The sequence below is a fragment of the Rhyacophila brunnea genome, unplaced genomic scaffold (genome assembly GCF_057557595.1).
Source record: "Rhyacophila brunnea isolate RB1 unplaced genomic scaffold, BYU_Rbru_1.0 scaffold_18, whole genome shotgun sequence".
Lineage (NCBI taxonomy): Eukaryota > Metazoa > Arthropoda > Insecta > Trichoptera > Rhyacophilidae > Rhyacophila > Rhyacophila brunnea.
In genome coordinates, this window is record NW_028232837.1 from 34613198 (window position 1) to 34631162 (window position 17965).

General features: G+C 32.6%; 1 protein-coding gene across 1 annotated transcript in view; it reads right to left on the minus strand.

Annotated features, from left to right (window-relative positions):
* LOC147073466 (uncharacterized) overlaps window positions 1-17965 on the minus strand; it is a 150796-nt gene that overhangs the window by 23923 nt on the left and 108908 nt on the right. The window contains exons 24-29 of the mRNA XM_085945652.1: window positions 15011-15446; window positions 14763-14788; window positions 12189-12251; window positions 10910-10963; window positions 8037-8156; window positions 5509-5649 (exon numbers count right to left, since the gene is read on the minus strand). Of these exons, the coding sequence (XP_085801778.1) occupies window positions 5509-5649; window positions 8037-8156; window positions 10910-10963; window positions 12189-12251; window positions 14763-14788; window positions 15011-15446 (840 nt within the window). The remainder of the gene's footprint in view (window positions 1-5508; window positions 5650-8036; window positions 8157-10909; window positions 10964-12188; window positions 12252-14762; window positions 14789-15010; window positions 15447-17965) is intronic.

Below are 17965 nucleotides of genomic sequence, written 5' to 3' on the forward strand. Positions count from 1 at the left end.
ATTATCTTTGACTTATTTTTTTTTTCTTTTTGATGTTTTCAGATACATATTTATTAGGTAATTAATACAGTTGAAATTGTAAATTATCAAAAAAATGTCTCGAATTTCAAGCTTCCAATTTTTCCGTTTGGTGCCTCTGCTGGTATTTTAAGCATCTCCCTTAATTGTCACTAAAACCTGCTTACAGTGATGCCAACTGTCCTTTTTTCCGTTTTGTACTGCTTTGTACGTAAATAATGGCATGTTCTCTCTTAGTCTGTAATCTCTTTGGATTGAATCCATAGAAATTATTTTTTTTAAAAAATCTTGTTATTAATGTTTTTGAACAATTGTACACTTACGTGTATAGGCGCTGCTTGAGATCATGTGAAATAAATTTCATACAAAAAACCCGCTTAGATTTACGAGCAAATATTCCATACATGTGAAGAGAGACTCGGTATGGTATATGTATTCAAACTTTTGAAAGATGCCATAGACGGTGCTTATTGAAATTGGTGTAAAGGTAGTGAAAGGGTTGTTAAATTATTACAACAATTATATCTACGATAGACGTCGTTGACATATTGAATATATTATGCATAATCAGTGCTCGAAATGGTCTAAAACGTACCGGAGCACAGCTCCGGTCCATGGATTCTTCAAAGACACCGTTCAGGCTCGTGGAATCCTTGAGGATACCGTTCCTTCTCGTGGAATTCTCGAGGAAAGCGAGCCTTCTAAAATTCTCGAGCCTCATCAGAATATTCAATATGGCATGCCCGGTTCAGATTGTGTTGAAATCGAGGAATATGAATTGGTAAATAAAAATATTAAAAAAAAAATTAAATTAAAAGTTTAAGCAATAATTTTACAGATTGAGGATCCCTGCATTTTTGAATGGGCCGTACACATGTTGATACAAATACGTGCAAGGCATGTTTTTTCTTAGAAATGCATCTAGGTATATTTTTTTCCATCAATGCATTTCTATTTTTTTTTTCAAAAAAGAACACGTTAGAAGGTTAGATTTATGGCTCCCTTCGGTCTTCTGAATAAAACAATATGACATAATAGTATTTTATTCTCTAAGGGCTTGCGCAGACAGAGCGCGGTTAGGCGGTCTGCGTTCCGCGTTCGGAGTTCGGCGTTCTTTGTACTGTATGGACTTCATACTGTATGGGTACACAGCCGGCGGTCAGACCGCGCCGGTCAATTGGAACGCTAGAGCTCTAGAGTTCTATGCCCGGAATTACAAAGAACGCCGTACCTCCCGTCCAGTCCCGTCATAGGAATTTGAGCAGTCACACAACATAGAGCGAAACCACACGGGGGAGTGAGTACGCAACAGCGGTGCTTTCTCACTTCCACTCGCAGTCGGAATATAGCGGTCTCGCATTATGCAACGCCTGTGTCACAACAACGTTTGTATACAAATGGAACGCTTATTGTTGACCGCCACCTGTCTGCTGTCCCTGAACGTTAGCGGTCAACGGTCGGTTGAACGCAGAACTCCGACCGCTATCTGTCTGCGCAAGCCCTAAAACAGTCCAACTAAGATAATAGTATTTCTGCTATTCAACAAAGTTTATTACTTGCAGAAAAAATCACAAAAGAATTCATTTATGAAGGGTACTTTAAATACCGTACAATAATCCATACTGCCAGGATTGGTTTTTCAATTAAAACACGTAAAATATGTAGGTACATTGCACATATTGCGAAAAAATATTTATTTGTTTGTTATACAAAAATAGTAAAATATGAATAGTACTCGTATTATATAAGTGAATAATTAAATTACCTACGTGTAGGTATCTACCAAGGTTTGGAATTTCGACTCTTTGGTGTCAACCATAATATAACTCAGTTGACTTGCGTAAGAGTGTAAATCGGGCTCCCAACCAATTGAAGATCTTGAGCACATTTGTAATCAATACGGGGTGGAAAGTGTTCACAATATTTATTTGAATGAAATGGGAAAATTAATGAGACAGACAAAACCATAACTATCCGATTAACTTAATAAATTAATATATGATAGCTTTTAAGCAGATAAATTTACATAGCTAGGCATGACGTGTTCATAGTTTTGACATTAGGTATATTAGAAAATCGAGGCCGCTCATTGGTCAACCTTAGGTCGTTATTAGGTGGTATGCAACCAATTAGGTTTCGCCCCATTGGTATGGAGTGGTATGCATTCAAGGAGGTTTTAAATCGTGTAGTGCAAGTAAATTAAAATATCAGTGGTCTCTGTACGATTTTTTCGTATATGGGTGTCTTCTTTAGAGACATCGAGCAAATTTAAACTTAAATAGTGTCACTCATATCAAGCTGAACTACTTTATTTTTTTATTTAACTTTCATTACTTATGCATTGATTAAATGCGGTGGAAATACTTTGCAGTGAAAAAATAAGTAGGTACTTAGGTACCTAAATTTGAGAGGGATGGAAGGAACTTAGAAAGACCTTTATCCAGCACTGGTTATTGATAATGTAATAATATTTTTAAATTGTCAAAAATCACACACATCTTTTCGTGTTCCGTGACGGAGGGTATTGCAGGTAGGTATATTTCTCTAATTAATTGCATTTCATACAATCTCATAAAATATATACTAGGTAGGTACCTATGCATATATTATTGTATTGAGCAAATAATCCATTGCAAAAATTCATGCCAGAAATGTTGACGAAATAAAAATAGGTAGATAGGTACATGGAGAAATAGACCCCGACTAATATCTATGGTCACGTCGATGGAGCGTACGTGATTTGAAAGATGTCGCTGATGGTATTTCCGGCAACAACGAAGATCGCGAGGTGTGGAACAAGCAACTTGGCTTTTTGATTCTGACTGTCGTCTAGTATAGTCGTGCTCCGCTTGAGTTTTACCCAACATTTATAATAGACGTCACTTAACGGAGCACGATTGCAACCGCAGTGTTTGAAGCCTCTGGTCGTTCCAGTTTGGTATTTTAAAACTATTATTTGATTCACTACTCTTCCAATGTTTCTCTTCAACCTTAGCTGCTTGCATTTATTTTAGTATTTCCAAATTTAAGTATCGAGCCGCTTAATAACCTTTGAATGTATTTCTAATTTCTTGCTTTGGCTATAATAAAGTTTCTGTCAAGTATATAAATCGCTCTTTTATTTATTGTTCCCACTTTATTCTACACTGTTAAATAATTATAATCTTTCACGGTCTCAAGATCGTGTGGCGTCTAGGACTTTATTATGTACATCTTTAAAACAAAGATTGCACGTGCCTTCAGCCGTGTAATCCCTTGTTTCTTATTAATTTTACAGTTGTCAGTTGCGAGGTTGCAGAAGTGATTATTGTTCGGCTTGAAAAAGATCAGGTAATCCACGGCCCTTCCTTGTTTCTCTTGTGTCTCATGCTTTTAACTTTACACTTTACTTTATTCTATTCTATTTAGAAATCACTTTTATTTTGTGATTGTGACGACAAAGATCACAATAACAAAATGTTAATATCAAAGAGATTGGACTCCTCCTTCAATCTCTTTGAATATATCATAGTTTAGAAAAATTGATGATTTCCTAAATAAATATAACATAGATTAAAACTATGAATTATTCAAAAATATTATAACTGCGTTAGAAAACACGTAATAAAATAAATTTGAATAATAAATAAAATCATCAAACAATAAGTTTTTTGCTAGATGTAGTAATGATGTCGGATTTTTCTGGCAGTGCAAGAGACTTATTTCAGTATTTGTATTGTTACCCTCAATAAAACGCCATGACATTATTGCAAAGTAATTTTCATCGTGGCCGCAATACCAGAAGAATAATACCAAATCCTTTCTCTGCCGATTATTGACAATATAAGAATACAAATTGCCAAATAAAATTACAAATCTTTCAATTATATAATTATTGATCAGGACTACGTATAAACGTACATATTGCATCTTTATATATCACATCAAAGAAATAAAAGGTGAAAAACTTGGAGCAAATACGAAAGAAAATACACACTTAAAATATACTGGTAGTTAACACACCCCATAATTATAATATTATCTACCCGTAACTAAACTAATATTAAAATTTATTTTTTACTATGTACATAATCATACCATTTATTATTATTTGAGAGCTTTGATGCCATTTTCTAAGCTCTCAACTATTCTGTATCAAGATATTATAGGTATATCATCCTTTATGGTACTACAACCTTTGGCGGGTCTTCAAAATCTTCCTCGATCATGGAACGCCGAAACTCTTCAGTTACTTTGACCGAGCATTTTTAAATCTCCTGTAGCGCAGTCTATGGGAGGGGGGGGGGTGTAAAATGTGATCTTACCCCCGATGTTGTTCTAATGGTTGCGTTGTGTGCGTGTGACATATGTTCGGACAATGATGAATGAAAACACGAGATGGTATTTTCTTGGTTTATATTATGGAAAAGAAGTTTGGTAATAATAATTTGGCAAAAATCCAGCCAGTTTCTAGATAATGTATTTCAATGGCGGCTCGCTTACGGCAAAACTAGAATATCTCACGCGACATGCTAGTCAATCTCTCACTTTATAGCCTCCCATAAAACAGCGGTGCCAATATCAGTAGATTCGATGAAAAATCATATTTTCTTACCAAAATTGGTAGCACTGAAACGGACTGAGCAACCAATAACACGTTTAGACGTCAAAAGTTAAAGATGGGCGAACCGATTTTTAATTTAAATTTATGACAGACTGAAGTTGAGAAATACTCCTGCCTGTATACTTATTACAGGCTGCCAGAATATTCCCGTGAAGATATTACAAAAAAGCTTAGAATGAAGTAGGAATAACAAAGGGTTTGGCAGTATGAGATGATTATTGCAAATGGATTTCGCTGTGTGCAAAGCATCGGTCATTGGCCAGTTTATGAGTTCCGTCACCAGTTCGTCGAATTTTAGCTTCTCCATGAGCGAAAGTTCGCCGCAAATGATAATGTTGTTACTATCATTTTTTGCACTGTGGAGAACTGGCAAGTATTTTGTTTTACTTTCATTTATTCGGAGACCCATGTTTGCATCAGTTTAGAAAGAAGAGTATTATGGCATTACAGATATTGGCCAATGCGCCATAATACATAATAAATCAAAATATAAAAATGTAATTCATAAAAGTAACTTTAAGTCCTAAAGTTACAGTATACATGACAGTTTTTTTGGCAGTTTTTAAAAAGTTGTAGCATGCCATGCCCATTAACGACATCCATAAAATTACTTAGCGCTACATAAAAATGGAAAATGCGATAACTCTTTAATATTTAGTAAAATATAATATTACATATTTTTTAGCTTAGGTAAGCAACCCACATAAGATTTACATATGTAGGTATTCAAAACGGAATGTATTTTTTATTTATTTAATTCACTTTTACCAACACCAGAATGGTAATTGTATAGTTTAGTTATCTTAGTATCAAGATGGTGTTGCCATGTTGGTGATAAAAAATGTTCTAAATTATGTCAGTTATGGTTTTTTTAGATGGTGCACTTATGGCCACCGATCTCCAGGTAGTCCTTCCACACCAGGTGGACCTTTTTCTCCTTTTTCTCCAGATTTTCCTGGTAAGCCATCCCTGCCCGGAAAACCGATTTCACCTTTAGGCCCTGTTTTACATTTTTCTTGAATAGCACCCTGCAAAGAAATAAATTGACAACAAAATTATTACTGTTAGATACTGTAGATCATGGTTTCCCAAACTGTGGGTCGCGAGCAAATATTGAGTGGGCCCTCGCCACTGTATACATGAATTATAAAAAATAATAATAAAAAAATACTTAATACTTTTATTATTGAAAACCAAGTGCAGCCTAATATGAACGTACTGTCTGAAATTTCCAGTCATTTATCACTGTTAATAAATAACTTTGACGACTATTTTGGGGAAGAGATGAAAAAGTTTGATTCGTTGCGTTGGATTTGTAACTCATTTCAAGACGACTTACCAACTAGTATGTCAACAAAAGCAAGTGAAAAACTCATTGATTTATCAGAAGATACGTCACTGAAAAATAGTTTCAATCGTAAACAGTTAACAAAATTCTGGCTCTCAGTTGCTGATAATTATCCTTGCCTGTTCGATGAAGCTATGAAAGTCCTCCTCCTCTTTACTACCTCATATCTATGTGAGGTCGGATTTTCGGCTATGGTTAACATTAAAACTAAATACCGAAATAAATTGGATATATCAAACTCACTGCGATTAAAAGTAACTAAAGTTGAAGTTGATGCTAAAACTGTAATGAAGAAAAATGAGAAACAAATACATCCTTTCCCATTGAAATAACTTTGTAAAAAAACCTTGCAGGTGTAGGTATTTAAGTAATATTTTTTTTATTTAAGTTGTGTTTCTTATTTCAACAGTTTTTCATTCATATTGGTAACACTTATAAAAAATATTTTTTTTTATTTCAATTAGAACAAATAAGACAGCATTACATAGTTCCACGACTCGCCACTAGGGAAGACAGCTAAGAGGTGGGTCCCAAGATTGGAAATTTTTGTTAGATGGGTCGGAGCCCAGTCAACTTTGGGAACCACTGCTGTAGATTATTAAAAAAGTAAACAGGTGCATACGTTTAAGAATTTAACTAACGAGAATATTATAAAGACACATAATATAAAGTATTTTACATTATAATTTTATGTTTGTACCTATAGTGAACAAGTAAACAAAACATAACGACTGCCTAATCGGCATACTAGCCAATTGCATTTTTTGACCTAAAGTGAGATTTTGATAACATTTTGTTTAAAGTATGTTTTCTATGCTCACACAAAATTTCAAACTCCTAAACCTATAAATAAATGCGTTATCGTTCTTTACACAAAACACCCGACAGCAAGTGCCGAAATTCTAATATAGTAAATGGAGCCACTCCGCTCTTATATACATTTTCTTTATTTATAAAAGGGAAGCTAAATAGTGCAGCTTATTTCTAAAAAAATGGTCCAAGTGTATTTTTTCTTATTATAACGTTTTTTTAGCTCCTATTCTTCTTTGTCCGGTGGTTCTTATCACAAATGTGGTACAAGTCTAGCAATCAATGTTTAACTAACTTATCGACTAGCTATACATTTGAAACTTTAAGAATATATCAGAACACGATGCCAATGCAATTTTTTATTACTTTTAGCCATCTTTAAGTAGAATTTAATTAATTTTCAGTTAGTTCTGTTTTGTATAAAAAGGTATTTCGACACCATTATTAGTTGCTAGTCTGATTGCTTTACTATGGAAATCAATATGACATGTCAAGCACATTTTTTTTGATCGTTTAAGCTAGTCAAGTCAAGTTTATATGGTTCAACAGAAAAATTTAAAAACGTTGTATATAAAAAGTTCTTTTTATCTTGTAATTATTTTACATTATTTTTGTTCACTGTTATTTTGAATATCAACCCAATTTATAAGGAACAGTATCCAAAACAATAGTTATGTGTTTATTTATAAATCGATAATTTGAGGATATTTGCAAAAACTAATTTAATCCCTTGGGACCGATATACTGACATACTTCCGACACATGATTTGACGTTAATGGGGAGAGGCATATCAGCAGAGGCACCTAGCGGAAAAATATGAAACGAAAGAATATAAAAATATTTATTTAGTTTTCTATTTTTTCTCGTATAGATTTTGACTATTTTATCGTTTTAATATTTTTATATTTATTTATAAATATAAAGGTGTATAACTTGTAATCCTTTTTATTTATATCAAATCGAACTTAAATATTGGGACCATTTCTAAATAAGATTTCATATAAATGACATTTGAGACATTTTTTGTGATCTGGGTTTCGCCTTTCGAATATAGTTACGAATGAGAGAATATGTTTACTTGTTTTATAGTTATTTATGCCCAGGTGCAATTATTGACACATATTTTTTTATGTATGTTGATAACGACATTTATAAAATACCTTTTTATATTTTGATCACGTTTTTTTTAAGTTTATGTTTCAGGATACATTTTTCTTATTAAACATTGGTAAAAAAAATATCATAAATATTATTACCGGTAGTCCTGGAAATCCCGGTAGTCCTGCACGCCCAGGTTCTCCTTTTATTGCCATATTTGGACTTCCTTTCGTACGATGTCCCATCATACCTGGAAGTCCTTTCTCACCACGATTACCCTGTTATAATATAATATGCAATAATAATTGGCTTATTTTATTTCCAATAATTAGCGACATCACTTCCCGACACAATGTTACAATACAGAAAGATTAGCGAATTATCTATTAAACACAGCAGTTAAATGAGTAGAGCAAAATACCAAGCAGAATTAACAAGTACAGTTAGCAATAAGTACAAGGAAAGCACTTCAAATCAGAGCGTTGGAGCGGACCCTTTTTTAAGTTGCTCCGCTCCAGCTCCGCTCCGGTACCTAATACTTGCTCCGGCTCCGCTTCGGGTAAAAGGTGTTAATAAGTATCGTATGTATACAAATGTTAAAAAAGGTAGTTTTAAAATAATCATCATTTTCATTGAGTATTATTTCTATTAAACAAATTTACCGATAGCAAATCGTCTCTCATAATTTACCCCTCCTGTCAAAAAAGTGAGGTTATTTATTACTCGGCAGTGTTTCCATATTTCAAATAATTCCAGTGTTGCAAAGTGTCAAAATATATTATTTTCGTTGGATTTTATCACGAAAATTTAGTAATAAAAAAAGCATCCGGAGCAGTGGTACACTAAAAATTTTCGGTGCTCCGGCTCCGCTCCTGCTCCGGGTAAAATCCTATTGCTCCAGTGCTCGGTGCTCCTGCTCCGAGCTCCGTTCCAACGCAAAGCTCCAAATCACTACGCCGCACAATGTCGTAAGTACCAACTTATTATTACTGTTCACTTTTAATTAACTATTTTTTTATTCAATGAATAATAATTCACATGTACCATTATAATTATTGAACGTACATAATTCTGAAAATACTCATGAGAAAATATAGCCATTAGAAAAATCTTTTTTGAAAAACGGTACATTCTTAAAATCTTGTGAATTATCCGTTGAATAAAAGAAATAGATAATTAAAATTATTAGCAAAAGTTACAACAGAAAATATTGGAGTGATCCGTGACGTCGGTTAGTAATTAAAGTAATAAATACTTTAATTATTTAGAATACATAAACCGATCGCCTACCGTAAATCAATTTGGGAGCGCTTATGAGCAGGTATTAAAAAGGTCAATAGTAAAAATGTGTCGCAATTTAACGCGTTTAGTGCTGACTAGGGAATCCAATCCCGAGCCAAAATTATGATCCCGGGATTTCGGGATTACAATTTGACAATCCCGGGATCCCGGGACTGGTCCCGGGATTGGCATCTTTTCAATTGTTAATATAAAATTTTTATATTTACAAATAACATTGATAAAATCGGTCAAAAATAAATCTAGTATAATTTATACTATTTAAGACATTTATTGTTTACGTTCAATCTTGGAAATACACAAGTTTATTGGAGTAAATAATATTGTTATATAAATAATAATGTAAATTTAATAGGAGATTGCTGTTTCTGATAGTAAAGACTTAATGAATGGATTAGCGAGATTCAAATAGTAAAGGAAATAATCATGGCGTACTTATGGCCTTTCCGCTTCATAAATCTAATTAGTCAGCCAAATATGAAACTGCTGTAAAACGTATGATATCATGGTGGAATTACTTTGTCAAAAGTGCAAAGCATTGTTTTTTTCCAATCTTTCCATTTTTAATAATTTATGTGAAAAAATAAAATGAATCGGCAACCTACACATGGGTATAAATCAAACTTCATTCAAACTCAGTTTATTTCTAATGTAGTTATTTTTTATCAAAAATATTTTTTCTGTTATATTTCGCTTTTATTTTATTTTCTATAAAAATTGATCAATCAATCAAGACAAAAGTCAATCCCGAAATCTCGGGATTATGTTTACCAATCCCGCGATTCATAGGTATCGAAAATAGCTCGGGATCCCGGGATTGGATTCCCTAGTGCTGACAACGCGACCGGCTCGTTTGCATTAGTTGGCCATTAGATATAATTAACTTAACATGATATTTAAATATGGTAATTAAATATTAGTTAACTAGTCAGCAGTGATTGTGTTAAGCATGGCAGTCGTAGCATAGTGGTAATGCACAAGGCGCGATACCCAAGAGACGCAGGGTCGGTGACTGCCAAGAGTTTTACTTTTTTCAAAAAAGATTTTTTCTATTGGCTATATTTTAGAAATGAATTTAATACATATTCCATTATTTTCATATGTCTATTTTTAATCTTTTTATAAAGTAAATACGAGATAAAAAGAACTTTTTTTATATACAACGTTTTTAACAACTTATCAAGTATGAAGTAAATAAAAAACAAACAAACAAATATAGAGTACTGAAAATATGTAATATTGACATTTCATTTTAATTTCCATAGTAAGCTCGTATATATTAATAATTTAGTTGCTAGGATCACCTCCTTAGTAACCAATAATAGTTTTTTACTTTTTATGGATTTTTCTGAAATAACTTTCCATACAAAACAGAATTAACTGAAAATGAATTCAATTCTGCTTAAAGATGGCTAAAAGTATTAAAAGAATGCATTGGCATCGTGTTCTGATAATATATTCTAAAAGTTTTAGCTAGCCAAAAAGTTAGTTAAAAATCGATTGCAAGATTTGTACTGGACAAACAATCACCGGACAAACAAGAATACGAGCTAATAAAAACGTTGTTATCAATAATAATGTATCCCAAAACGTCCAACGTTTATATCTTCCCGGGTCTCCGGTACAGAGATATCCCAAACATTTACGGAATGCTCCGAATTCTCATGAATTACAGCTTATGTAAAATTATATGTTATAACATTTATAATAACAGACATTTCAACATCCATACCTTAACTGTGATAAGAATTTGATCCGATAAACGTAGACCAGAAGCCTCCAAACCCTAAAATACATCACCAATCATTACAAGTCTTTATATTACATTACACTGTAAATATATACCTAATAATAATATAAATAATTGTTATGTTCATGCTGAAAACTGGCGATTAAGGTCGCAAAAAAGAAACAATCGTTGTCAGCCATTTCATAGAGTTGTTAAGGCTTTACTTCAGCTGGGGCGCGGTCTAAAACGATCGTGACTACGCGACGCGAACATTGTGCAAACGACGCGTCCAGAAAAAAACATAATTTGTCATAAAAATTCAACATTCGTCTATTTAATGTTATGATTATTGTTCTATTAGTAATAATAAGTATAATATATTCATTGACATATTTTCTTTTTCTAGTAAATGGGTAACGTTTTTTAGTCATCTTTACACGATTTAAGGATTAATCCCCCCGACGCCAATACAAAACAAATTGATGTGTTCACAGCTCGACTTTCGCTCTCCGATTGACAGCGAGTCCGAAATTTCGTCGCAGCTACAGTTGAAAATTATTTGCCGTTTCACTGAAGTATGCTCTTAATGTTTTCTTTTAGGTAACCAAAGTGGCGCATTAATGTGTAAAATTAAAAATTCGGGGTATATTTGGGTAAATAATAGACAATAATATTCAACCCTAATATGGTAAAAAAGATTAATTTTCGTTATATTTAGGGTAAGTAGGTTCAAGCAATACCAAATATATATCCTATCGATGTATTGATACCATGGACCTCACATCCTGAAGCGAGCCCCAGGCCAGGATCTTTGGCGGTCCCCCTACCTATCGTTAGAGCTAAGGGCAGTGTGACGGTTTACAGAAGCAAGCAATTTCCAAATGGTATTCTGGGTGAAATTAATGGTATTCAGTGATTTTTTAGTGATTTTTTTGTATTTTTTAATAAATTCACTTGAATTATGGAGTTGTCGAATATGGTCACACAATAGTCAAAAATTGCATCACCCAACCACATGTTTTTAAATAACATTACCCTTTATGTAAAATAGCGCAGGCGACTTAATAACAAATAGAGAAAATTTATGATGTGTGTTTATGCCATTTATCTTATTGACCCACCACACCGGACCCCCCCTCCCAGAGCCCGGGTTCCCCAGGCTAGAGCCCTGTTTGCCTCCCTTGTGGGCGCCATGATTGACTCCCTTAGTATGGTCAATAATGTAAATACTGTCTTTAGTTTGTATATTCTACTTTTTCGAATGATAAAATACCTCCCTTACCTTCATTATTTCTACTACCCTGGTAATAGGATCAGACAAAGAGCGATTTCCGGATGCAGTATTCTAAAACACACAAAAAATTAAACCGTATAAATGATTAATCAAATCTGTTTTTAGTACAACATCAATGTATCGGACATAATGACCGTAGTGTGGAAGTAGTGAAACAGTGTTATCAAGTGGTAGCAGTCAAGTAATCATAGAAACGCCGGGTAATGTCACATCGATGCATTGCGACTTTGCCAAGAATCGAGCCCGGAGTCTGTGCATATTCAGATAAGAAGTCAGTGCATTGCGCATAGGAGTACGGAAACCAGCGGCGGCTGGTCTAACATCATATAAGTGCACTGCACTGCCTGCATTGCTATGAAACATCGTTCAACATCGTAAATTATATTTTTTCTTCATAGGTTTTTAATATTATCGCTCACTTATTGTAATGCAAACCATAAACCGATGTGCCCATATTGCCAATAGGCGATAATACAGGCACTATGCACCCGGCAGTATATTTAGTTTACTTAAAATGAACCCAAAACTTGGTATGAATTAAAGCCATTATAAAATAACTTAAGCCATGCTAATCGTTTTCGCCATGCGTAAGTTCCAGAATATCCTGCGCCGACCGGGTAAAATAACATTATATTGGTCTGAATAGTGAGCAATTACAGATTTAAATTATGGTTTATTTTTATAGACGCTGCAGCTTACTGTTCACGGTCAAATTATGTTTAGTATCATATTTAGCAATCTTGTATATACAATGCCTGTGAAACTAAAAACAATAGAATTCATTATTTTTTTAAATTTAAAACGGTAAGAAATACAATATCGGTAAGATATTTTGATTTATGTGTACTCCAATTTAAATCAGTGAAGATAAAAATAATTTTGCTACCTACCGCATATCGGGAAATTAATATTTCATTATCCTGTGTGTTGACTAAATGCGAAATGATGTCGGTTATTTATAATATAGAAAATAATTAATTCACGAATTCTAGTGATAAGCTAATAAATCTTAATACTATTTCACAAAGTGCAGTTTCATAATAATCATTATTCATACAGCGTATAAAATGCTAAAGATACCTAATGTACTTATATAGAATAAGATGGCTTCCGATAAAAGTAAGAGGTATTTATCTACTATAAGAGATACAATCGTTTCTTAAAACTAATCCAATAAAGATTTAAGTAACTCGCATCATGTTTTATTAAAAATATAAAATATACAGGTAATTTCTCAAATGTCAATAACGTTATGTCAAATCAAAACCAACGCCGAATTGATTTTATTTTTCTATAAGGTAAGTTTCTAGCGCACCCTCAAAACTTACAATACAAAAAATCACCGGCTGCCACTGACGTGAACCACATTTTATTTAGTTAATCGTATCTTATGGGTATCCAAATTAAAGTCAGTGTTGTAGTCATACAAGAATAATAATTAATCAGGTATTACAATAAGATTTACTAACCGGTATTATAGGTAAAAATGTTATGTTTTTTGAGAAAATCTATGTTTTTTCTTGTTAATTAATAAGGTTTTTCAATTGTTTATCTAAATAGGCTGCTACTGATCTATATCAGTGCTTAATGCGGATGCCAGTAGTGACAAAAATGATACACACTATTACATAATATATATGACGTATAAATGTAATATTATATTATTTCGTATATCTCAAAATATCTCCGAAGATTGTAACATATATATATGTACATTCTAATGGTTATTGGTTTTATATAATAAAATAAAAAGTCTTCTTACATGAATGTTTATATATCAAATCACAAAATAATTATAAACTTTTATAATCTGAATTAGGTATCTTCTAATTAAAGTTAAGGAAATAATTTATATAATAATTATAACAATATTCTTATTAATTTAAGTTTTGTACCATTAAATTTGAGTCGTTTTTTGAGACCCGAGTTTCACCGCTCGGCATCTGCAGGCACTATGCGCACTCACCAATCGTTAATACACACTGACAGAGATTTAAGTCAAGGATCACAATAAAAATTATAACAAACATTTTCTGAATAATTCATTACTTTTTTATTCAACGAATAATTCACAAGATTTAAGAATGTAACATTCTAATTATTGAACATACACAATTTTGAAAACACTTCTGAGAAAATATATCATAACAAATTTTTGAAAAAAGTAAGACATTACGACAAATTTGTAACTAATGGCTCTTATAGTAAGTTTAGAAAGCGCTTCAGAAAGTACTATAAGAACTAGTAGTTAAAATTTGTCGTAATTAAGTATAGAACCTTTAGCATAGTGGTATATGTATGCAGGTTCGATTCTTGCGGGGTGTCATACTTTTATCAAAACGATTTTTTCTGTTGGTTATAATATATTTTCTTAGAAGTATTTTCAAAATTATGTGTTCGTAAAATACCTACCTGATAGATCATTAGATAACTTACTAATCGTTAATAATACATCCAATAGGCGTACAAATTGTCATTACTGAGAAAACAATGGCCCTGGGTAACGTGTTGGCAATTAAATTAAATTTCTATTTATTAAATATTTAATAAAACAATACTTACCGAATCTCCTTTTTCCCCCTTTTCACCTGAAAAAAGAAGGTTTGAATTTTTAACAACAATTAAATTTAGGATTTATTTATCAACACCGCTAAAAGGCAATATTTTACAATTAAATAATATGAAATCTAAGCTTATGTTATTCTATTTTTCATAAAACTATAACTGGAATAACAAGTAAGATTTAATATAATTTTATTACACTGTATACTGTGTATCTTTAAAATTAAACAGTTTCTGTTATAACATACCTTTAAAACACATATTTCCAGTCTGCCTGACCTTTCTTACAGAAGCATACATTTTTTTATTTGTGTCTTCACTTGCCTGTTTCAAACTTCCATTTTTTATGAATGTTGTATTCTTAATTGAAAACTCTGTTTCAATGCGCACATTTACTTTTGCCAGTATCTCATTTCCTATAAGATCCAAAATATCACCATTCGGTTTTAACTCCAAATGTACCTTCAAGCATTCAGATTTTACAACATTTAATTCATATTCTAAATGCTTGCATCTTTGTATAAAATATATACACATTAACATGGTTAATATTAAGATTATTTTCATAAACATATCAAGAAAACTGTTTGTAGATTTTTTCCAAGTATAAAAATTTTCCCGATACATTCGATTTTTCACACAATCATTTTTATTTAACTCTTGTACGTTTACTCCCATTTTAAACTACTGATTTCTGACAATATATGGATACATAATGAATCTCTTTATTGTGGTTTATTTTTATACTTATATAAATTCGGGGAACTACATCATATTTTAATTGATAAGTTTATCATGTGACCTTTGACTTGAAATATCACAGAGTCTGTCAGATGGAAATAGTATTCTATTATGGTGAATATACCTACATACATGCAAACTCTCACAAGTTTTGCAAACACTATTTGATTTTATACTCATCCGACTATAGCTGATTTTTTTTAGAATCCAAAAATTGTAGTCACTTTGAGTCAGAATATGGTCACTTGAAGTCAGGTGGTGAATTTTGACTGCAAGTTAACTACGACGATTAATAAGTCCATCTTGATAACTATCTTCGATGTTTGCTTTTAGCTTTCGCCAATAAACAGAAATACCGAGTAGAAACAGTATATTATGTAATTTGTGTAGCCCATGAATTGTGTATAATTAGAGTTTTCAACCGTCGCGGTTAAGCAGAGATAATTTAACTTAACAAATTGATTCTGGATGAAGTTTTTAGTTTGGTTGGATAATCAGAAATCACAAAAGATTATTTATTTTTATAGAAAATCTAAAAACACCAAAATGTGATTATATTTGTACCAGAATTATATCAGAGAAAATTGGCAACCCTCGCATAACTTAGTATCGACTTTGAGATCAGCGAGGCAAATAATTCATTCAAAATTAATAGCAAGCAGGGTGGACCTCAACAGTATAAATAACAGCTGTTAGATTAGCTACTGGAAAATGCAGTATTTATTTATTCTTATTAATCCATATTCGCTCCACAGTTGGAGCATATAGATATCACGTGGTGACTATAAGCCTGTCCCTCGCCGGTCATCTTGCGTCATACGTTATCCAAAAAATCCTTTAAATCTGCTGTATACAGCTTATGGATGATATTTAGTTACCTGAGCATTTTGGATTTCAGTTGGCTTGAAAAATAGGCAATAACTATTAAAATTATATTAAATCATCCATAGCACGTAGCCGAGCGATCAACATCGCTTCTTTACTTTCAAAGGTCGTATAACTATCATTTTTACTAATAACAAAATATTGAAAAATATAATAGTTGTAATACGCTGGAGGCTTGATATACCTACTCATATAAAAAAAATCATTCATTTGTAAACAAATAAATATAAATTATTGTGCTGAAATAATTAAATAACTCTACCCACATTGAAATAAAGGTCAGTATTGCAAATTTGCGCGCATGCCCTTGAAGAATTGTTTTTTTTTAATTTATATATTGATAACGTAAACACAGGTGCCCATTTAAATATTGTCTCATAATTACCTAATATATAAAAATTAATATTTGTGTGTTTGTGTGTTTGTTTGTTCGTATTGAATGCGCAGCCATACCGTTCATCCGATTGCAATAAAACTTTGTAAACTTATTGCTTGCACTTGCGCGAAGAGTATAGGCTATACTAATATATAAAAATGAATGTCTGTCTGTCTGTGTGTCTGTCCCGTATGCGTTCTTATACCATTCATCCGATTGCGATGAAATTTTTGTAAGTGGTTGTATGCACACCTATAAAGGTTTCTGAATTAGAAAAATCATCATCTTCTTCTTCTTCTATTCTATATTTTTCTATTCGTATGGTTCCTATACCATTCATCCGATTGCAATGAAATTTTGGTAAGTGGTTGTATGCACATCCATGAAGGTTTCTGAATTAGAAAAATCATCATTTTCTTCTTCTTCTTCATTCTATCTTCTTTTATTCGTATGGTTCCTATACCATTCATCCGATTGCGATGAACCCTTCGTCAGTTGTTGTGTTAACACCCACAAAGGTTTCTGAAATAGTACAATTATCTTCTTCTTCTTCTTCTTCTTCATTCTATCTTCTTTTATTCGTATGGTCCCTATACCATTCATCCGATTCCAATGAAACCTTCGTCAGTTTTTGTGGTAACACCCGCAATGGTTTTTGAATAAGTACAACCATCTTCTTCTTCTTCTTCTATTCTATATTTTTCTATTTGTATGGTTCCTATACCATTCATCCGATTGCAATGAAATTTTGGTAAGTGGTTGTATGCACACCCATGAAGGTTTTTGATTTAGAAAAATCATCACCTTCTCCTTCATTCTATCTTCTTTTATTCGTATGGTTCTTATACCATTCATCCGATTGCAATGAAACCTTCGTCAGTTGTTGTAATCACACCCGCAAAGGTTTCTGAAATAGTACAACCATCTTCTTCTTCTTCATCATTTTCTTCTTCTTCTTCATTCTATCTTCTTTTATTCGTATGGTTCCTATACCATTCATCCGATTGCGATGAACCCTTCGTCAGTTGTTGTGTTAACACCCACAAAGGTTTCTGAAATAGTACAATTATCTTCTTCTTCTTCTTCTTCATTCTATCTTCTTTTATTCGTATGGTCCCTATACCATTCATCCGATTCCAATGAAACCTTCGTCAGTTTTTGTGGTAACACCCGCAATGGTTTTTGAATAAGTACAACCATC